Source organism: Lissotriton vulgaris, chromosome 1_1 (assembly GCF_964263255.1).
Source record: "Lissotriton vulgaris chromosome 1_1, aLisVul1.2, whole genome shotgun sequence".
Lineage (NCBI taxonomy): Eukaryota > Metazoa > Chordata > Amphibia > Caudata > Salamandridae > Lissotriton > Lissotriton vulgaris.
This window is the reverse complement of record NC_141685.1, coordinates 968,683,155-968,707,571: the sequence shown is the minus strand read 5'-3', so window position 1 is coordinate 968,707,571 and position 24,417 is coordinate 968,683,155. Positions and strand designations below refer to the sequence as shown.

General features: G+C 40.3%; 1 protein-coding gene across 2 annotated transcripts in view; it reads right to left on the bottom strand.

The window, feature by feature from the left end:
* The window catches only part of LOC147748302 (coagulation factor XI-like), a 181,144-nt gene that overhangs the window by 5,682 nt on the left and 151,045 nt on the right, over window positions 1-24,417 (bottom strand). For both annotated transcript variants that reach the window (XM_086960071.1, XM_086960062.1), the window contains one exon: window positions 10,468-10,627. In XM_086960071.1, coding sequence (XP_086816197.1) covers window positions 10,468-10,627 — 160 coding nt within the window. The remainder of the gene's footprint in view (window positions 1-10,467; window positions 10,628-24,417) is intronic.

Below are 24,417 nucleotides of genomic sequence, written 5' to 3'. Positions count from 1 at the left end.
TTTTTAGCCATCATACTTTCTCCTTACCCTTTCTCTTCCCCTCTCTCACCCTCTTTCCCTCTTTTTCCTTCTTCCTTTCTTGCCCTCATTCTCTTGCCTTCTTGCCCTCCTTCTTGCCTTCTTCCCTCTTTTGTTAAATACCTTGATATATTTCTTCAGCCAATACCAGACTTATTAACTCATTAAGTAGTTCCCGTCAGCGACAGATAGTACTATAATAACTCGTGTTTTTGAGACCCAAAACGTTTTTTTGCCTGTCACAAATGTTTTATTTTTTACATTGACAAGAGCTGTGCATATTCCAAAATCAAGTGTTGCAAAACCCATAACAAAACAAGAATTGCCAGAAGGCTGATGGCCAATGTCTGACCTATTGGCTTTGCCAATGCTTGTTACACAATGGTCATTCATCTGAAGTAAATACTAATTGCTTTTGTATGGTTTAGTGGAAGTGCTATTTTTCCCTGCTCTGTAGGCGGCAAAATACACAATATTGCCCACCATCATATTTAGGGAGTCCACTTTTATGCTATTTTTGGTTTTTACATATAACTAAAGACAGAAAAATATTGTATCTTCCTTTGTGAGTCTCTACATTCTCTCTGTCTGGAGGGGCAGGCCACCTCCAATTCCAGAAGCAATAAAAACCTGGCATTTCCCTTCAATATAAACACAAGTTATTAACTATGATGAATTCAAACTATAACAGAATGCCCAGCTGTGACTCCTCAAACACTCTCGAAACATTTCACGCATATGCGTAACGTAACCAACATCTCCCACTCTCTACATCCAAAAGCGCACTAACCACACACCTCTAAAAAGGGTGCCCAGAAACCTCCCAGATTGCTGTGTACATGGGCAGCGCAGATGATAAAAAAAAATATGGATTCCAAAAGAAGTTCAGTTAGCTGTACACATGTGCTATTACAACAATTCTCATATTTTCAGATGAGTGTATTTTTTTCTTGTACATGGCATTAATACCCTACACAACTTGTGAACAGTCATTTATCTGTCAAGTTGATGTGCAAATTTACTAGATGCAACTTCGTTCTTATACCAAACACAAAACAAACATGAAAAATACCTAGAATATGAGAACAATTCAATATAGATAAACATTGCTGGAGACGTCAACCCAATATATAGGGCCTACCTCGTCTTACTTGCAAGTCTGTGGTGAAGTTGTGGCGGAGGCGAGCTATTGAAGCATATATATATATATATATATATATATATATATATATATATATATATATATATATATATATATATATATATATATATATATATATATATATATATATATATATATATATGTGCAGGAACTCCAAAATGCCACCTCCACTCGTAAAGAACTGGCGAAGCAGGAGACAGACCACAGGTTTCAGGAAACTGTTTTTTTATTTGCAGGTTTTGCTAGTACAACCGACCATGAAGCGTTTCGGGCTTTGCAGCCCTTGTTCACATGCAAGGAGTAGCTGCATTAGGTGATTTTTAAAGTGCATTGTGCTCCGCCCTCAGGCCGCCTCCCACTAGGTCACATGGTCTATTGACATGAATAACAGACTTGATGCGTCTGAATACACAGTTAAGCAACAGATTTAATGCAATGATGCAATTTTGTTGATGGTATATTCATATTCATTAACCATAATAAAAATTGTTTGTGGGTTAATGTATATAATAGTCCAATTTCTGCATAAATGCATTTATAGACTATAGACATCATATTCTATGTATATTTAACATAGGGTTCCAACCCACAAATGAAAAGAGAAAAATAACCGGGTAAATCCGATATGTCATCATAGATAGGGATGAACAATCTTGGAAGCTAGAACAATGTCCTTTATAATAAATTCCAAAGGACCTATGTACATATGTGTGAGGGAATGGGCGGCCGGATGTGCAAATGAGCAAAAAAAAAAGTGCTGTAGTGTCAAACACCTGAAGCTAAGACAACCTTGTCTGTAGTGCAAAGAGGCTAAATCTAAAGTGCAAATATTCACATCACAAAAGTGGTACAATCCATGATATATATGTGTGTTCCTGTTAACAGAGAATGCATATACGAACATTATCAGTAATCTAAACATGTACAAAGCCATATTTGTATGATAAAAGGTAAGTAAAAAATGCTATTCTAAAAACAATAATTCATCATGATTTTACAAGTGTGGAATAAATATAGTGATAAAATATGCAGCGATAAAAATGAAAGTGTAAAAAGGAAGGAATGCCACAGATGTAAAATGGCCGAAGGACAGAGATATATTAATGAAAGGGATATGCTAAAATCTAATAGATAACAGGGAACCTGACTATCTATTGTGCATCATAAATAGTAAAGTTTATCCCTTCTTGTAATCCAAAGAAGTATGGGTGGGCAACAGGGAACCTGACTGCCCACCCAACTGGAGATACATCGTGATGAATCAGACATTTGATGACTGTAATAAGTTAATTTCAAGCAGGATTGATGTAAAACTCAAATATTAATGCAGGGCATAAATAGATGAATGAATCAACATACAGTTGAAACAGGAATTCAGAACACGACAATTACAACAAGGACCCTGGGCTCTATAAGAAGTTGTTTATAACTTCAGTGTTATTAAGCCCATTGGGCCACTTACTGTCGAACTGGAGAATGAAACGTGTTTCCAACTGTCTTAGTAGCAACTCCCTGTTACCTCCTCTACGCAAAGGAGGTACCGACCCTACTACATAGTACCTTAAACACTGCAGATCTTGATTGTGTTTTAGCGCAAAATGACGCGCCACTGGGTAGGCTTGATCATTGTGGAGTATTGCTCTAAGGTGTTGAAGAATTCTGACGTGCACCTGGGCTTTTGTGCTGCCAATGTAGTTAAGACCGCAGGTGCACGTCAGAACATAGACTGCAAAATCAGTTTTACAATCATGGTTGCCCTTGATAGGAGTTTCACTCATGCTAAATGGTGTACGATAGTGAGTCATATTTACACCAAATTTGCATGCTCTGCAATGTGTGCATTTGTAAAAACCTGCTTTAGCTTTTAGCCATGTGCCCTTTGATTTTAGCTCCGGACTGCTGGTATCTAAAGAAACTCCCATATTTCTAGCCCGTCGAAAGGTGACAGTAGGAGTCCGGGGCAAAGTGGAATTGAGAATGTTGTCCGTTAAGACTATTGGCCAATTTTTCCGGATAATCTTTTGAATGGCCTTTTCATCACTGCTGTAGGCTGTGATGAATCTCGGACAAGTAGTATTTTTCAACACTGTATTGGCAACAGACTCAGTGTATTCTGAATCAACATTAATATTTGGCAAAAGGCTCTCCCTACTTCTCAACCTAGCTTTAGCTAAAGCTTGGTTAAAGGTGCGATCAGAGTAGCCTCGGTCTTTTAGCCGGGCTTTTAGTTCAGTAACACACCTTTCAAAATCAGTGGCAATATATATACACTTTAAGATGAAGGATCACAGGAAAACAGCAGTCAGCCAGGGCAAAAATCTGGATCCCAAAGGATACAATGAGTCACAAAGAAATAAAATATCCAAGAAAGAAGTTACACACACACACACAGACAGTCAGACACACACACACACACACACAAAAAAAATCAGGAGCAATCATAACTAGTTATGCTTTTTTACATTATTACTGGTTTATTTACGTGCTTTATTTTTTCAGAATTTGTTTATTTTGTATTGTTTAATATGAATTATTTATATATGTACTTGATATCCAGCATTCGATTTTTAATATAAATACATAAAAGTATTTTTTTAAATGTATTATGATCTACTTCCTTATCAACCAATTTAACTGGTCATAAAAAATATAGTTCAAATTCCATTTGTTTACGTTTTTGATTCAGGTTTTGCTTCCGTTTTAGCTGGGGAGGTGTGTTTCCTGCTTTCCCACCAGCTGTAAACCACCCCTTAGTCATGGAAAACTCCAAATAAACTTCAGGCTAACTTGAATGGACGAAGGCGGTGCTGGAGGTACAGCAAGCTCATGCACACACAGCGCCCTGCTTTCCTCCTCTCACTCCTATCATCCTCAGTGCATTGAACAGGTTGAAGGAGCAGCTTGCACCAAAATTAGCTTTGAGAACTGTTCGCAGAAGGAAATGTCACTTTACTACTGTGATATTTCACACTGGTAACACATTAATCCTATTATTACACAGCACTCATATCAGTGATTACCAACGTGCTGGGCTGCTTCAACACTGTAGTGCATGAAATGGCAGAATAGAACCAGTGAAAGAGATTCACTCTAGGCAGGAGTTCCAGTGACAGAATCCGTTGCAGCAGGCCCCTGCAGTGATAGATCTACACTGTACACAGGTGCACTGACAGACATATGCCGTGGGCTGTCTGCACCAGTGACGGCGATACTCTGTTGGCTGGTGCGCTGAAAGTGATGCACTGTGCACTGGTGCATCAGTAGTGACAAAAGTGCACTGCGAAGTGAAGCACGAAAGTGAGAGATACATTGGAAACAGGTGCAGTGACCGAGATACACTGTAGGCTGGAGCACATCAACGACAGGTGCACTGTGACAGGAGCTCAGCAGAGCCAGTGATTCACTGTAGTACAGGTCAGAGTAGAAACAGAGATACTCTGCAGACTGTAACCTCAGCAGTGACAGAGATTGGGTGCAATCAGGAGCGCAGACATAACATAGATTCACTGTACACAGGTGCAGTGGCAGAGATGCACTGCAGGGAGGAGCTCACTACTAAGATACATTATAAGCAGGCGCAACCGCAGTGATATCTCGTAGACTGGAGCTCAGCAGTGACAGACACACTGTAGACGCCTCAGTCCCAGCAGTGGAAGAGGTGCCCGTAGACCGGTGCTCAGTAGTAAAACAGATACATTGCATCGATTGCACCGTAGACCCGTGCTCAGTGGTAAAACAGATACATTGCTCTATGTGCAGTGACAGTGATACATTGCAAAAACAACAGTTGATGGGCAGAATGCAGAACAATGTCATACATTCACCCCAGTACAGAGATCTGGGCCTAAATCCATCGCTTGTTTGCTCACCATACCATTCCAGTTTGAACCCAGCCATATGCAAATCAGTCTTGACCCTGTTCCCCGATAGGAACAATCCAGCCCAAACTGCCAAGCCAGGTCCTCCCTGGACAGGAAACAAGCATCCTAGGACCGGTTTCGGGCTTTCAACCCTCATCAGCCAGGATAGCTTGATTCCAGGGGCGCGGAGGCACGGGACTCACGTCTGAGCATACCCGTCCCACTCGGGGTGACAAATGCAAAAACAACAGTTGATGGACAGAATGCAGAACAATGTCATACATTCACCCCAGTACAGAGATCTGGGCCTAAATCCATCGGTTTTTTGCTCACCATGCCATTCCAGTTTGAACCCAGCCATATGCAAATCAGTCTTTACCCTGTGTCCCATGGGAACAGTCCAGCCCGAACTGCCAGGTCCTCCCTGGACTGGAAACAAGCATCCTGGGACCGGTTTCGGGCTTTCAGCCCTCATCAGCCAGGATAGCTTGATTCAAGGGGCATGGAGAGCACAGGACTCACGTCTAAGCATACCCGTCCCACTCAGGGTGACAAATGCAAAAACAACAGTTGATAGACAGAATGCAGAACAATGTCATACATTCACCCCAGTACAAAGATCTGGGCCTAAATCTATTGTTTTTTTGCTCACCATGCCATTCCAGTTTGAACACAGCCATATGCAAATCAGTCTTGACCCTGTGCCCCCTGGGAACAGTCCAGCCCGAACTGCCAACTGCCGGTCCCAAGATGCTTGTTTCCGGTCCAGGGAAGACATGTTATGTTATGTTATGTTAAAATTCTTGTAAAACGCACCTACACCCAATGGTTTCATGGCGCTGTGAGCAAAAGAGGACGGACAGTCAGAAGTTGAGGCAACAGAGAGAAGAAGTTTTTAGTCGTAAGCTTTACAGAACAAGAAAGTTTTCAGGAGGGACCTAAAATGGGCATAAGAATAGGTAAGTCTGAGCTCCAGGGGGAGTGCATTCCAGTGCGAGGGGGCGAGAAAAGAAAATCTGAGGCTACCATGCTTTTTGCGCTTAAAAGTGGGAGTCGTGAGGAGGGCGAGATGGGAGGAACGAAGGTTGCGCGATGGGAGTTAGTAGTGAAGGAGAGAAGAAATAAAAACCGGGCCAGTGCCGGCCAGGGCTTTAAAGGTGATGCAACCTAATTTAAATTCACAGCGTTTGGCCACAGGGAGCCAGTGAAGGGTTTTAAGCAGGGGACGAACATGGTGGTGTCTGGGCTGATGAAAAATTAATCTCGCAACCTGATTCTGCACCAGCTGCAAACGGTTCAGCTGGTATGCAGAAATTCTGACATAGAGGGAGTTAGCGTAATCGATCCTGGAGATTACAAGTGCCAGAAGGGCCAGGGTAAGGGCCTCTGTAGTGAGGAAGCGAGATATTTTGCGGATCTTTCGAAGGTAGAAAAAGCTATAAGAGATCACAGCATTAATGTGGGGCTTCATTGAGAGGTCCTTACAAATATTAACTCCCAGGCTCTTAGCAGAGTCGGCAGGGCGAGGTGGAGAGCCAAGACACGAAGGCCAGAAGTTGGAACTCCAAGGATTGGAGGCGCCCCCGATCAAGACCAACTCTGTCTTGTCGGGGTTGAGCTTTAGATGATTTTCTCCCATCCAATCACTGATAAGGCACAAGGTGGACTGAAAGTTGTGAATGGATTGGTCAGAGGAATCAATGTCAAAAACCAACTGAATGTCATCCGCATAATTAAATGCGGTGACATTGCTACCACGTAAAGAACGAATAAGGGGAGTGAGGTACAAATTAAACAGGAGGGGAGTAAGGGAAGAACCCTGAGGGACACCACATGTCAACTTAACTTTATCCACTAAAAAGTGGGAGAGGCGAACTGCCTGGTGCCGATTGCTTAAGAAGGAGCAAACCCACTCAAGGGCTGGCCCCTGGATGCCGGCACCTCTGACACGGCCGACCAGAATATCGTGGTCGACCGTGTAAAAAGCAGCCGACAAATCCACGAGCACCAAGGCCTGGCTAATCGTAAGGTCCGCCCCTCTCCGCAGCTCCTCCATCACTGAGAGTATAACTGACTCAGTCGAATGGGCGGGTCTAAAACCAGCCTGTTGGGAATCAAGGAACTGAGTATGTTCGCTGAAGGAGCTCAAAAAGTTAGTGACATGGACCTCCAGAACTTTGCTAAGGAAAGGAAGGAGGGAGATAGGACGAAAGTTACTCATCAGAGACGGGTCGGCATTAGGCTTCTTTAGGAAAGGTACCACTTTGGCGGTCTTAAAGGAGTCGGGGACCAAACCGAGTCAAAGGGAGTTGTTGAGAAGTGTCAGGGGCGGCTATGGACAGGCAGTAAAGGCCTCTCGCAGGACATGGGGGGGCAGCAGTCTGTGGGGGAACTAGAGGCCACCTTTTTTAATAGAACAAAAAATTCCTCCTCCGAGATCTAGGGTATCTGTACAGCTAAATGGGGACTCAGAGTTGCGGGGATAGTGGCGGGGATCAGTGTAGATAATGGCATGCAGCGAGAAATACTGTTTTTAATTTTAACAATTTTATCCACAAAAAAGGAGTTAAGGGAGTCACAAAGTGCTTGGGAAGGAAGAGGTTTAATGGTCACCCTGTCTGGGTGTGACAGTTCTTCCACAATGGAAAAAATATCTTTCGCCTTGGTGGCAGAATCTACAATTCTTTTAGAAAAATATAAGGTTTTAGCCTGAATAATGCTTTGCTTATAATCTTTAAGTAGTAGTAAATGCTAATTTTTTCTCGGGATCATGGCTTGGCAGTTGAGGCTAGACTGTTCCCATGAGGCACAGGGTCAGACTGATTTGCATATGAACATGTCTGAACTGGGGTGGTGGAGTGAGCTAAAGAATGATGATGGATTAAACCCAGATCAGTTGACTGGGGATGAGTGTTTGATTTGCTCAAGTGCTCCGTCCATCATTCCCTTAGGTATCGCTTTGTTCACCCTAAGTTGGCAGGGTATGCCCAAACGTGGGTCCCTTGCTCACTTTGCCACTGGATTCAAGATAGCCTGGCTGATGAGGGTTATGATCCCGACACCGGTCTTGGATGCTTGTTTCCGGTCCAGGGAAGACATGGCTTGGCAGTTCGGGCTGGACTGTTCCCATGAGGCACAGGGTCAGATTGATTTTGCATATAGCCATGTCTGAACAGGGGTGGTGGAGTGAGCTAAAGAATTATGATGGATTAAACCCAGATTAGTTGACTGGGGGTGAGTGTTTGATTTGCTCAAGCGCTCCGTCCATCATCCCCTTTGCTATTGCTGTGATACACTGTAGGCAGGAGCTCAGTGGTGACAGACATACATTCTACACACATGCAGTGACAATGATAGACTGTAGGCAGTAGCTCAGTGGTGACAGGTGCACTGTAGAGAGGATCATAGCAGTGACACAGATTTACTGTAGACACATGTCTGTCCAAGCGGTGACAGCTGTGCACTGTACACAGATGAAGAGATAGAGATACATTGTAGACTGGGGCACAACAGTAAGCAAGACACACTGGAGACAGGCACAGAGATCCTCTTTGGGCAGTAGTGCAGCAGTGGCAGAGCTTCAGCATATACACAAGTTCTAGCAGTGGCAGAGACCACACGTGCACAGGTGCTCAGCAGTGAGATATTCAATGCACAGGTGCTCAGCAGTGACAGAGACCACCCGTGCACAGATGCTCAGCAGTGAGATATTTAATGCACAGGTGCTCAGCAGTGACAGAGACCACCCGTGCGCAGGTGCTCATTAGTGAGAGACCACCCGTGCACAGGTGCTCATTAGTGAGACCACCCATGCACAGGTGCTCAGCAGTGACAGAGACCACTCATGCACAGGTGTTCAGCAGTGACAGAGACCACCCGTGTACAGGTGCTCAGCAGTGAGAGATCACCCGTGCACAGGTGCTCAGCAGTGACAGATCACCAGTGCACAGCAGTGACATATCACCCGTGTACAGCAGTGACAGATCACCCGTGCACAGGTGCTCAGCAGTGACAGAGTCCACCCATGCACAGGTGGTCAGCAGTGAGATATTTCATGCACAGGTGCTCAGCAGTGACAGAGACCACCCATGCACAGGTGCTCAGCAGTGACAGATATTCCATGCACAGGTGCTGAGCAGTGCGATATTCCATGCACAGGTGCTCAGCAGTGCGATATTCCATGCACAGGTGCTCAGCAATGACAGAGACCGCCCATGCATAGGTGCTCTGCAATGACAGAGACCACCCGTGCACAGGTGCTCAGCAGTGATAGAGACCACCCATGCACAGGTGCTCAGCAGTGAGATATTCCATGCCCAAGTACTCTTCCAACTTCTCAGGGAGCGCAGCAGCCGAACAGAGCAAGATCGACTAGTGTGATCCCATCTTGTCCAAAGAGGAAGAAGAACGTTGCATTCACACTCCAATTGACCAAACAGAGACAATTAACATGAGACACTTAAAATGGAGGAGACCTTGCTCTGAACAAGAAATCAATTTAAGGTGGATGGAATGTCATTTTCTCAATTGCTGGAACAGATTTCTATCCCAAGCACTTCCTGTCTCAAAGGCCATTGGAGGAAGTGGCGTTCAGTGTCCTGCACTTTGCTCCCAGGTCACCAGGATGTTCAATATCTCCCAAGGGTTTAAGTAGGTAGGCCAACTCACTTGTAAATAAATGTAATCAAGCCATTGGCTGCCATGAATAGCATCATTGAGGAATCCATGGCCCAGCAATGACATCATGTATAGAGACAGAGGCTACCGGGGAAAACAGAAACTTTGTATCTGCTAACATAACATCCTGGTGAGACCCCCAGACTTCTGAATGGCACGAGGCCTTTGAAGTACAGAAGAACCTTCCTGTCACATTTGCTTATAGGTATCTGACTGTTGCATCTCTAACATTAATATGAAGCAAGGAGTTGGTTGAAGAGAAGTTTATTGAATTTCGAGTTCAAGGGTAAACCCACGAAGTTGGAAGCACTCTGGTGAAGCTGTTGTCCGATCGAGTCATCAAGCAGGAATCCCTACGGGACAAAAGCTGCACCATGGAGACAGAACATAACATCGCTAGGCATTCCAATTCCAAGCAATAGTTAAAGGGATACAACACTGACCCACCACATGTACACATCTCCTGGTCCCTATAACACATTACTGTTTGTAAGTGCACAGAACCAGCTAACTGGCGATCTGAGCACTATTTGAAACACTACCAACAGCACAATACATCAGAGCCATCTAATGCTGATAATCTGAGTACCAATACATTGCAATTAAAAAAAACATTAGCCACCTAGAGCTCGTTGATGCTCATCTCAAGAAGCAATTCAAATATTCATGTATTATTTCATTCTAGTTCTTGATGTTACATACAAGTGTGATAAGACATTTATTCAAAATTGACTTAAAGAAAGAATTTACCGTTGGGCTACGTTAGAAAAGTCGCCATCCACAAAGGTGAAAAACTGGCATAAAGGATCTTCTTTGCACAACTGTTGACATTGTTGGTCCGAGTCAACCTTGACCACCCCACGGTCATTTCCTGGAAAGTCCAATCCTTTAAAAATGTGGTCACTGCATCCTGCAAGAGAAGAGATGACAGCTGATGAAAGGACTGCACACTTCCACTTCTAGAGAACCATTCAAATGGAGTCTGATGGATTCTTGTTTACTGTGCTGTCAGCTCCTCTAAGAGTTTCCTTTACAAGCTGAATTGAGATGACCCCCTCTGTTTCCCCCAGTGAGGCTTGTGGGACCCTTTACAAGAGCAGTGAATTTTACCAACGTACATATACTTTGAAGAAAGATTCAACACTGGACATTTCGGGTCTGACTAGGTAGGCACAAATCAATCTCTCTTCTACATTATTATCCACCGGTCAGCTATACGAATTACAGATCCTGACAGCACTTAGACAAACAGTGTTACATGTTTCTTTTTCTATTCAGCATTTAAGTTTACAGCAAATCAGAAATTTCGATTTAACACGTGGAATGAAGAAGGCAACCTGTACATGTGTCTGCTATTAGAGACATGTTCTAGTAGTGCAGCTGCCAGGCTGTGATCGTGGGCCATGGGGCAAACATGGGCTACTGGGTCTCAACCTTGTGGGTTGTGATTGTATGCCTCTGTAGACTGGCAGTCCTGCCAACTATGGCTCTGCAAGCAGGACCAAGTAAAACCCCTTCAGCAGTGGACTTCCAGTGAGGTCACAGACTTCTCAGGGCGATATTGTGGGCAGCTCGAGCTCTGAACTCAGACACACATTATTATAATAAATGATGGTCCAACCAACTGCGTATGGACGCCAATTCACTGAAATTGCAGGGGTAGCAGAATTGACATCACACACCTTTGACATAAATACCACATCAAAAGTAAGCAATCTCATATGACCTATGACCCTTTGATGGAGCAAGGATTCGCACGTTAAGCGACTTGCTCGTATCATGAACCTCAAATAATGTTAATAAAAATAATCAATATGTTTTGTGTTACTAATATTGCACACTTTTACACTACACGGGGTGTCCTAGTGACGCTTGCCTATGTGTTTATTAATCCTAATAGCCATTCATGGTATACAGTGTAATCACTTTGTTCTGTATTTCTAAATTGTTTTCGCTAGCTTTTCATGTATCGTATTCTTTGGGCCTGGGAGGTGCTTACTACTCCATCTTGAATGCCCGTATGGTACCAGTCACGTGATGGGGGAAAAGAAAACCATGCAGCAGTGGAACCCAGCCAGCTGGCAGCCACAGCCGAGATGCTCCTGGGAACCGACCTGCGACCTAGCTGAACGAAGCTGAACTGTACATCATTTGATACAATTGTACCTGATTATTGTATTCACCATTGTTATGTGAAAATCATATGTCATGGGAAGTCAGAAACTAGCGGGTGGGTACAAAGATTGAATATTAAGCCTGAGAAAGTCTAAAATTTAGGTGGTGTGATGACTTAACCTCCTCCTTTGACCAATCAAAATTAGGGATCCTTACACTTGCAACATTGGGGGGTGGTACACTGACCCGAAAAACAGTACAACTAGCGTAGGTTTAGCTAGAGAAATTGTTCCACTTGTCCGAATAGCTGACCTGTCACTGACCCAATGCACTCTATACGTGACTGAACTCAGAGAGCTGCGAAGCACTCTGTTGGGAGGTTCGAGAAACCCATTCAGGGTTTTACTGCTGACTTAAAGTGCTGAAGAAGCACTTTGCTGGGAGGTTTCGAGAACCCAATCGGGGTTATTGGCAGATTCCTTGCAGAGAGGGAGTAGCGCAGGCGTTGCAACCGAAGCTGCAGGTGGATCACTGACAGAATTTCGACCTCCTAAATATCGACCTACAGGAATATCGAGTCAACAATATTGAGGGCAAAAATATCGACATCCTATCTACAACATGGTAAGTACAAAAATATTGAAAAAATAATATAGATGTAAAAAATATCGATGTTAAAAATATCGATTTTTTTTCTTTTAATATATATATGTAAAATAAAGTATATAACACTAATAAATAAAATCTACATATTTAAAAGTATCTATTAATGTTTAAATTTAATAAATAATACATATATATTAATAATACATTAATTAAATATATGCAGTAAATATATAATATATGTGTACTGAACAATAAGTATTAATAATTATTTTACTAATTTATAAATTAATAAAATATATTCTAAATTACTAATACATTTACAAACATAAAACAACATAAATAAAAGGTAACTAATATAAAGAATAAAATAAACATTTATTTTATTTTACAATTAATTATATAAAACTTTGGATAGCGTAAGGGTAAATTGTACTATTCCCACTCCAGAGAGTGCAACAGTAGGGAAAGCGTTGGATAGCGTAGGGGTAAAAATTACTATTCCCACTCCAGAGAGTGCAACAGTAGGGAAAGCGTTGGATAGCGTAGGGTTAAAAATTACTATTCCCACTCCAGAGAGTGCAACAGTAGGGAAAGCGTTGGATAGCGTATGGGTAAAAATTACTATTCCCACTCCAGAGAGTGCAACAGTAGAGAAAGCGTTGGATAGCGTACAGGTAAAAATTACTATTCCCACTCCACAGAGTGCAACAGTAGGGAAAGCGTTGGATAGCGTAGGGGTAAAAATTACTATTCCCACTCCAGAGAGTGCAACAGTAGGGAAAGCGTTGGATAGCGTAGGGTTAAAAATTACTATTCCCACTCCAGAGAGTGCAACAGTAGGGAAAGCGTTGGATAGCGTAGGAGTAGAAATTACTATTACCACTCCAGGGAGTGCAACAGTAGGGAAAGCATTGGATAGCGTAGGGGTAAAAATTACTATTCCCACTCTAGAGAGTGCAACAGTAGGGAAAGCGTTGGATAGCGTAGGGGTAAAAATTACTATTCCCACTCCAGAGAGTGCAACAGTAGGGAAAGCGTTGGATAGCGTAGGGTTAAAAATTACTATTCCCACTCCAGAGAGTGCAACAGTAGGGAAAGCGTTGGATAGCGTACGGGTAAAAATTACTATTCCCACTCCAGAGAGTGCAACAGTAGGAAAAGCGTTGGATAGCATAGGGGTAAAAATTACTATTCCCTCTCCAGAGAGTGCAACAGTAGGGAAAGCGTTGGATAGCGTAGGGGTAAAAATTACTATTCCCACTCCAGAGAGTGCAACAGTAGGGAAAGCGTTGGATAGCGTAGGAGTAAAAATTACTATTTCCACTCCAGAGAGTGCAACAGTAGGGAAAGCATTGGATAGCGTAGGGGTAAAAATTACTATTCCCACTCCAGAGAGTGCAACAGTAGGGAAAGCGTTGGATAGCGTAGGGGTAAAAATTACTATTCCCACTCCAGAGAGTGCAACAGTAGGGAAAGCATTGGATAGCTTAGGGGTAAAAATTACTATTCACTCTTCAGAGAGTGCAACAGTAGGGAAAGCGTTGGATAGCGTACGGGTAAAAATTACTATTCCCACTCCAGAGAGTGCAACAGTAGGGAAAGCATTGGATAGCGTAGGGGTAAAAATTACTATTCCCACTCCAGAGAGTGCAACGGTAGGGAAAGCGTTGGATAGCGTAGGGGTAAAAATTACTATTCCCACTCCAGAGAGTGCAACAGTAGGAAAAGCATTGGATAGCGTAGGGGTAAAAATTACTATTCCCACTCCAGAGAGTGCAACAGTAGGGAAAGCGTTGGATAGCGTAGGGGTAAAAATTACTATTCCCACTCCAGAGAGTGCAACAGTAGGGAAAGCGTTGGATAGCGTAGTAGTATAAATTACTATTCCCACTCCAGAGAGTGCAACAGTAGGGAAAGCGTTGGATAGCGTAGGAGTAAAAATTACTATTCCCACTCCAGAGAGTACAACAGTAGGGAAAGCGTTGGATAGCGTAGGGGTAAAAATTACTATTCCCACTCCAGAGAGTGCAACAGTAGGGAAAGCATTGGATAGCGTAGGGGTAAAAATTACTATTCCCACTCCAGAGAGTGCAACTGTAGGGAAAGCGTTGGATAGCATAGGGGTAAAAATTACTATTCCCACTCCAGAGAGTGCAACAGTAGGGAAAGCGTTGGATAGCGTAGGGGTAAAAAATACTATTCCAACTCCAGAGAGTGCAACAGTAGGGAAAGCGTTGGATAGTATAAGGGTTAAAGTAACATACTTATAAATAAAAGATTTTTGTAATTATAAAAAAATAAACTATTAAATAAATAGAAACCATATACAATACCTATACATAATTATAAAATACATGCTTAGCAAAATCTTATTTAACCTAAAATAAATTTAAAATAATACCATTTAATAATATTTTATTACCAATAATTAATTAACAATTATATTATTAGCAATACAATAATTTTTAATACATTATTAATTAATTAAATTTACATTACTTCCCACCATATTTCCCTATAAAACCACTACCCACAACATAACACATTTATCCATTTATGAATTAATGAAGATTAATTAGCAAATAATTAAAATTAATTAACTATTAATTAAAATTAATTACCAATTAATTAAATTTATTTTATAATTCCTACTAATTATGAATTAATTAACCATAATTAAATTACTTCCCAGCCTATTCCCCATAAACCCACATCCCGCTACAGAACATATATATCAATTAATCAATTATTTTTTTTCTCCAATTAATTAAAAATAATTAGCAATTAATTATAATTAATTAATAAATCCTACTAATTATTAATCAACTTACCATAATTAAATTACTTCCCACCCTATTCCCCTATAAACCCACAACCCGCTACAGAACATATATATCAATTAATAAATTAATTAAAATTATTTTCCAATTATTTACAAATATTTACCGATTAATTATAATTTATTAATAAATCCTACTAATTAATAATCAATTTACCATGATTAAATTACTTCCCACCCTATTCCCCTATAAACCCACAACCCGCTCCGGTACTAAAACATACAATTTTCTTATAAATTAATTTATTATTATATAAAATTAATACACATATAATAGTAATTATTTTAAATACTTAAGTTAAACATATAACACATACATAATAAAAAACTATAAAATAATACAAATATCGATATTAGTGTCATTGAAATTAGTTACATCGATATATATGCTATCGATATTACTAACTTCGATATTACTTACATCGATATAAAGAATTTCGATATTACTTACCTTAGGGTCGATATTCTGTCCTACGATATTCTTGACTTCGATATTATGCACCTTCGATATTTCGTACTCGATATTATGGTAGGTCGATATTTCCTACTCGATATTTTGACTGTGTACCGCTGCGGGTGTTGGTCGTACCCTTTGGTGAACCCAGTCCTGATCCAAATTCTGGGGTTATCCTGTCCTGACTGTCCATGAGCTGTACCTGCTCGCCTACTAGCACCTAAGTCCTTGAGGTTTCCTTCCCATCTTTTCCAACTGACCCGTGGCCAGGGTTGGTCTTCACTCTGTCCTAGGTAAATATAAGTCTGTGTGAGTGTTGAGATATTACCGTGTATTTCTTATTCTTCCTGAATCTGCAAAGTTTGCTTAAAATTTCATATGTCTCTTTTTCTCCCTTGCACCTTGATAAATGAGATTTTCATGCATTTCTCGTCTATTAGCATGTTCCATTTTTCTACCCACTTTTAGCCAAATGCTAATCGTTTCTATATAGCCTATGTTCCTTTTCTTACCCTCCCTTATAGGAGAATTAAATAGTATGTTCCAAACCTACCCTCCCTATAGTGAATAAGCTAAATCTGGATAAATCCAATTGCATAAGTTTCATTTCCTTTCAAACTGCTAGTGAATTGTGAAAGTCTGCTTTGATTTAGCATGTTCCTTCTCTTTACCCGCCTTTAGTCAATCTGTGAAAGTCTATTGGTCTAAATTAGCATGTTCCTTATTTTCACCTTCCCTTTATAATACGATTTCTAAATGGTTAGCATTCTCTGTCTTATTCATAGCTATACGCTATTTCTAATTCTAGTTATAGATAGTCTTATCTGTGTAAATCTTAAACTCATGACATATGATGATGATGATGATTAGATAAAGGTTTTCAAAACTTCCTGAGTCTGTGGTTATTATCAAGAGTTCAAATATTTTAAATGATATTGTATTGTGATGACTGCTTATCTTTACAGCTAGCTTCCTGATCCATTGTGATCTTAGGTACCTGAGACGAGGATTGGTAAGTCAGGTACATTGGAGATAAACAGAAATGAACAGGGTTACTAGTAGTAGTAGAGTGTAGGTTACCCGATTGAATAAGTATAATACATTGAATTTCATGGGCCCAAGTGTGCTTATGGTAAAATTGTTAGTCGGGTGACCTGCACGCTCTATCAGTAATTTTCTGGTAGAAGAGCTATGGTTAGGGACTAGTTAAGATAGGTAGATAGGTTAATTGCTGCTAACTGTGAAAATGTAATTGCTGCTAAATAAGAGTATTGATCGATCAAATTAAAATTGCTTTGAAATGTTATGAAATATTTTGAAATGTTTATTTGATGCTGTTATATTGATCTATGTATTAACACAACTCGTTAGTGATTGTTATATGTTTGTCTGGAATCCCAGGGGCAGAATAGCTGGTGGTGAGGAGAATCCACCTCGCAGTGAGGTCAGTGGCTCGAGGAAAAGTTAGTGCAGGTTGGGCAGAACTGGAAGCACTAATTAGGGTTTTCTGTATGAATAATTGAATAAATGATAACAAAGAGTTAGCTGGCAAAACTTCTATTGTAATATAACCTAGTAAGGGTCACACGGGATGAGTAGCAGGTTCGTCTGAGCTTGATTGATAGCAAAGGGGTTCATTGGTGAAACTTTTGGCTTAGTATATATCCCAGAGTGGATGAATCGAAGGAGTAGCAGGTTCTCTAATGCTTGTATGAAGGATAGGTAGAAGGGATCTATCCGTAGTATATGAAAAGTAGACAGAAGAAGTTTACTTGCAGTGAAACAAATCTTTCCTTTCTAGACACTCGAGTACAGTGGCAAATGTTATACGTTGTAAATTAAATAAAGCACTTGCACTTTAAGAAAGAAAGTGAGTTTCCGTTACCTTGTGAAGCAGGGAGTCAGTTGCGGAGCTGCGCAGACGTCACTCAGTGCCGCACTGGTATTGGTCGAAACAGCGGGCGTGTAACGGAGCTGGCATTGTAAAAGAGGGGTGAGCACAGGAATGTGGGAATTTGTCTCACGAGAAAATCCGCGCACCCATAGGATTAAATTATTTTTGAAATCGTATTGTTAGTTGGTTACATAAAAATAAAAGACGCATTTGTATTGGAAGTGATTTTGTAAACAGAGTAGTTTGCGATAAGGTATATGTGGTATCCGACTCATCCCGAGACTCGACCTGATCCAAGATATCAAGGTTTTGTGAGAGATCAGTGGAAAGGCCATAGACTAAACGCTATGTACGGAAGCAAGAGAAAAATGACTCTGGTAGACAGAGTAAAGAATTATTTTAGGAAAGACGAGCCAATCAAAACTAGAGAAGGAGTTATTATTCCACCACCTAATACTCCCGCATCATTTATGATGTTTGATAGAGGCTAACATGCTTGCATATGGTTGGAAAATTGGGTGGAATATACCAAAGATGACGGAATTTTAGCATTCCCTCTAAACGGTACCTTTAATGGTAGGATTTTGTTTAATTTGAGGACTCGAATGAATGATTTACATCCCAGACCCAGACTAACGCAATATGAGGCCTTAGAAGAATGGGAAATAGAGGCTTTTGAGCGAGATAGACCCAGAATTGATAAAGGGTTAGCAAAATTTTATCCGAAAGTACAGAAAGAGACCCGCGAGAAAATAATGAAAGAATGGAGACAGAACATGATGGTAAAAGGACTTTACCCAGTACTAACCTTAGATGAGCCTATGGGAGGTAAAAGGTCTGAGAAAACCAGACATTTAATGACTGCTGGTGATTCTGAGGATGAATACCTGAAGGATTTATTAATGAAAAATCTACCACCTTATAATGAGGAACCCAGATTCCTAAGTGAGAGAAACCCATTCCTGAAACCAAATTATGGTGAGGGATCAAGTATGACAAATCCAAGTGCCCCAAATTATAACCCTACCTTGATTCCACAGATAGTACATGAGACTACCATGGAAAAGGTATTACAAGAAAGAGAGCGAGAGGCTTTAGTTAAATAAAGAACTGAACTAATTCAGAAGATATCCCAGTTAAATACTAGTCATGAGGCTTTGACAATTCCGGTAACCATTGGCACAGTTGTTCCATTGTAGGGAGACAAACAAGCTAGTCCAAAGGCTCCAGTTATAACGACATCAGTAGTGCAGCCACGGAAAGAAACCCTGATAGTGGATGATCAGGCAAGCGAATGTGAATCTGTGATTTCCTTGATGTATTTACCCATACGAGAGCCTGAAACTGGTTCCATGAGAAAACCTACACCAGTACCCACAAGGGAAGTACAGATAGAGACTTTATCAGGTACGAGAAGTGCCACAGTAGTGACTCCAGAAGAAATAGAGAGATGGACCCGAGAAATAGAGAGACCGAAATCGCAGCCCAAGCCATTAGACATACTTAAATTAAGAATTGAAATAGAAGAATTGATGAATTGGAATATGGGACTTGAAAGATTGAATGTCCTCAGTGAAGAGGAATTGCAGTTTATCTGCAAAGGCATCACTAGAAATACAAGGGTGTTTCACGAAAAATTAATGGATATGGCAGCTAGCATGGGAATTGACATTGGCAATTCTAAAGTGTTGCAGAAACCCTATCGAGTAGAATTTTCTGACAAAGATTTAGAAAACATGAATGTGTCAGGGAAAAAGGTCCAGATTAGAGAATTGATGAATTTGATGCAAAAATGGGGTGATCTAGAAAAATGGAGAGCCAGATGGGCAAAGAAAAAGGAAGAGGTGCGGTCAAGGCAATTGGCTTCAGAATTCGTCCTAAAGGAAGCAGACAAGGTAGAAAAATTATGTCCCATGAGAGAAGTACCAGGTGGAGGATATGTACATGTAACTGAAAGCTTGTTATCCTGGTGCACTCTATAGTGATAAAGTTTTATAAACATATATTGTAGTAGTTCTTAGTTAGCGCAACTCATGTCACAAGGCGTCCTGGCCCTTGTCTTACAATAACAGGATACGTAGTGTGGCAGGGAGACTCCCTCCTAGAAATGAGTGCGCTGTTTTTCAATGAAACACAACGGTTTCTTCTCCACTTTTTTCAAAATATCATATTCAAATTATTCCATGTATAACAGATCAGTAATCCATGCTAGATCTGCATTTGATTTGTAGTTTTATTTTCACAATTTCATGAAAGATAATGTGCCAATCATCAATACATCTTATATTCCCAATGCATTTCGGGTCTCATACATCGGACCCTTCATCAGGGGGCTAAGGAATGAAAGGAAACAGGACCAATTAATTCACTGTCCAATGTATACACAATTAATATAACGATATAGGTACTAAACATTAACACTAACTATGATTCTCCAACCTGAAATCTGTATCTGACTTCTCAATTTTAATGGATGAAAACAATACAATTTCACTTTCCTAAATTCGGACTAGTTGGTATATCGCTATATTATAAAAACACATGAACTGATAGTGCACGATCTCTTAACTATGCCAGACATCAAAAACATCCGCTCGTTTTTCAATTCAACTTACATTCGACCGTCCGGTCTGTAGCGCAGAGTAAACTGGCGTCTCAGCGTTCACAAATTTGCGCGCCAAAAGTCAAGAGCTAACTATCGAGTAAAGTTTCACGCACGTGATCGGAAAGCCTTCCAATCACGGCAGAGTATTACTCCGATCATGTGACAGGGTCCGTGCTGGCTTCACGGAAGTGAAAATAAGAGAAACAACAAGTTGCTTATGTATATTGCGGTTGGTATGTGATCTATACTAATAGCTACATAATGCTTTACCATGACAATATGAATATATTAAAGAAATAAACAGTAAAAACGAAATATAATGCGTTGAGTCTTAAAGTTCAAATAACACTTCAAGGTTCACGGATATAGTTCAAACCCATAGTTGCAACTTTTACAAAAAACACGAATGTTCAATTCTATCATTGAGCCCAATGGGGTGGGCCGAATTGAGTTTTTTGATCCAATGGTATTCACATCTAAGTCTTTGCTTAGAAGGATCCAGGTCACTGCGTGGGAAGATTCTCTCTAAGACCATATATCTTAGTTGGGAAATTTGATGTCGTGCTTCAAGCCAGTGGCATGCAATGGTAGATTTGGAGTTCATGAGTCTAATATTGCTCTTATGTTCAGTTATGCGTGTTTTTACTTTTCTTTCAGTCTGTCCTACATAGGTTTTGCCACACGGGCATTTGATGGCATACACGCAGTTCATCGTATCACATGTACTGTTATGTTTCAATTCAATTAGATGCCCTTTCGTGGGGTGAGTAAATTGGTTTCCAGTAATCACATTTCCACAATGGATGCAGTTTTGGCATTTTTGCATGCCTTTAAAGGTCATGGTGATTTTCTTAGGAGTATTCAACATTTCTTTTATGTTTTTCGATCTTTGAAATGCAAAAGTTATTTTTTCATTGTATAGGTCTTTTAAATCAGGCTCTTGCAGGATGAGTCTCCAATGTTTATTCACAATTTTTTTAATTTTTGGTGCATCTGTCGAGAATTTTAGTACACAAACAGTTTTAGTCTCTTGAATTTTAGCAGTTTCCTTTAACATGCTGGTTCGAGATTGATTTGCCACTCTATCAAATGATGTTTGCAGTACATCATTAGGATATCCTCTTGCTTGATATTTCTTCATTTGTTCTTGCAAAATTTTTGACAGCTCTTCTTCATTTGAGGTTATTCTTTTCATTCTTATGAATTGAGAAGTAGGTAAGTGCTTTTTCAACGCCATAGGGTGAAAACTTTGAAACAGTAGAGATGAATTTTTGTCTGTTTTCTTAATGTGTACATTAGTCTCAATTCTGTTGTTAATAATTGTCACTTTCACATCAAGAAATGCGATGCTTTGTTCATCTATGGTATGGGTGAATTTTATTCGTTCATTACACGCATTGAGTGCAATGATGTTGTTTTCCAGGTCTTCTTTTGCACCTCTCCATATTATAAATAGATCATCAATGTACCTCTTGTACATAATCAAATGTTCTGTCCATTGCGGATTTGTCAGAATATGGTCAGTTTCAAATTTGGTCATGAAGATATTCGCGTATGAGGGCGCCCCCCCAAAACCCATAGATGTTCCACTACTTTGATTGTAGTATTTTCCATCCCATTCAAAATAACTACAAAACAATGCGAATTGCATGAGTTGTATAATTAGTAGTTTCTGTTCTTCTTGTAGGTCACTGTTTATTAGACTCCATTCTAATGCCTCTATACCCTCATTGTGGGGGATGGAGGTATAGAGGGCGGTTACATCAATAGTACAAAGTAGGTATGTTTCATCCATTTTAAGTTCAATATTTTTCAACAAGTTCAAAAAAGCTGTCGTGTCTTTAATGTATGTGACTTTCATGAAATTGTGAAAATAAAACTACAAATCAAATGCAGATCTAGCATGGATTACTGATCTGTTATACATGGAATAATTTGAATATGATATTTTGAAAAAAGTGGAGAAGAAACCGTTGTGTTTCATTGAAAAACAGCGCACTCATTTGTAGGAGGGAGTCTCCCTGCCACACTACGTATCCTGGATATGTACATGTGCCATGGTCCAGACAAGATATTGTGTCATTTACAAATGACTTCCCAAAATTGTGAGAGAAACCTGTAGAGTGGTACAGACAGGTCGAGAGATTCGTGAAAGTCTCGAAATGTCTCTTGAAAGATTTAGATGGGTTCTTTGACATAGTGGTTCCTGTAGATCTGTGGACAGAATGTAAAATTGCTGTTGATTGGCCGAATGAGAAATACCCTAGAGACCCGAAGACAGGTGCTCCTTTCGAAGATGTTATGCGGAAATACAATCAGGTGATGTTGTACCTGAAAGGAAAGGTGCCTGCAAAAGAGACAGACTAGACCCGAATAGATAGAACTACTCAGAATCGTGTTGAAACTGAACATTCATAATATGAGCGACCTTAACAAGGATGAGATAACAACAATTGGCATAGCTGAAGTTTCAAAATAAAAGATTTATACCACAGCGCAAATATCTATTTTAGATACACCTATATTAGTGTCCTGATCTTTGAAAGTGGTATGGCGTACTACAATACTGAACTAAATTGTAGCATATGAGCCAAAAAAGTGGGTCAGATCTCTTCTAGGAGAAATGGAGGGAGAGGATGGTATCCCTCCCCCAAGAAAATGTTGAAAAAAACCTGAATCAAATTGTGCATTTTTTTTCCAAGTTCACATACATTTGCTGACACCCTGGAATATGAAAGGGCACTGATGGACCAGGGCCCCTCAGCAGGGTCACTTGCAAACTTTTTGCCTACTAACCTCCAATTATTGCCTTGTTGACCTTAGGACTGTGCACTTTACTACTTAAAGGAGGGCTAAAGTGCTTGCGCTCACTCCCCTAACCATGGTTTGATTGGCATGTACCAAATTGGCATATTTAATTTACTTATAAATCCCTTGTAGAGTGGATTTCCATCATCCCAGGGTCTGTAAATTAAATGCACCTGTGGGCCTGCAGCACTTACTGTGCCTCCCACTTATTTAGCATCTTAATACATCTTCCAAGCCTGTCATTGCAGCCTGAATGCAGGGTTACATTGCCATGTTGACTTGGTATTTAAACATAATTGACAAGACTTAAAGTCCCCTATTATTACATGTGTCACACAGAAAGTAGGGCCTAGGTAGTTCATACGGCAGGGTTTTATATAAATATAAGTTTGAACATATATTTTTACGTTTTACATGTCCTGGTAGTGAAAAACACCTAACATTTATTTTTCACTACAGGGAGACCTACCCCCTCCCGTAGGATAATATTGGGGATTCCTAATTACATTTAATAGGCTGTAATTCCTACCTGAGGAGAGGTAGATATATCATGTTTGGTACCTATGAAATTTTAATGATAAACCCTCTTAAATTACTACCTTTATCCGAGCAAAAACGTAATATATTAATCCATACTAAATGTATCCACCACCCCCGGAGTGAGGATGAAAGTGGAGGTATCCATTTTAACGACAAAACAATTGTCTGCAGCTCCAAAAACACAGTAGGCCATGACCCCAAAGTATTATCTTAATTTCAAAGTGATAATTGTATGTTTTGTTTTTATTCTTACAAATTATCAGGTTAAACCCTTGGTATTACCATATTTTTGGTACACATCTGAAAGCCAAGTATTCGTATCAGGCAAGAAGAGGGTTAGATCTCCTAGATAGGTCGCACACAAATGACGACCTTTACTTTTTACCTCTCTTTATTTCCTTTCAATTTCATACCTGACCAATTTTGCTCCTAATCTCTACTCCCTTTACAGTCCTACTGCCTCCAAATGTTTTCTAGGTAGGTCGCCATACTCATAATCAATTGTAAAATTGATGATGCGTGTTCTTTTCTATTTGAGGGAGGTAGGTGAAATGTGCATGTTAGTCATACTTGTATGTTCAGGGTGAGCATTACATCATTTAACAATACCATGTTCAATGTTTTAGGCATACTATTCTACTCTGCACAATCAAATGTGTTCATTATATTTACAGAGGCATGATCTTGCATATTACTCCTAGCTAAAATACAGTCTGCAAATGATTAATGAAGCCAAGAAATGTTTTGACAAAGTTCCAAAACCAGACATTTTTCAAGCAATTCTTTCAAACTAATCAACACAATTGTCTGGAAGTTTGAACCTAATTTGTGTTCTCTAT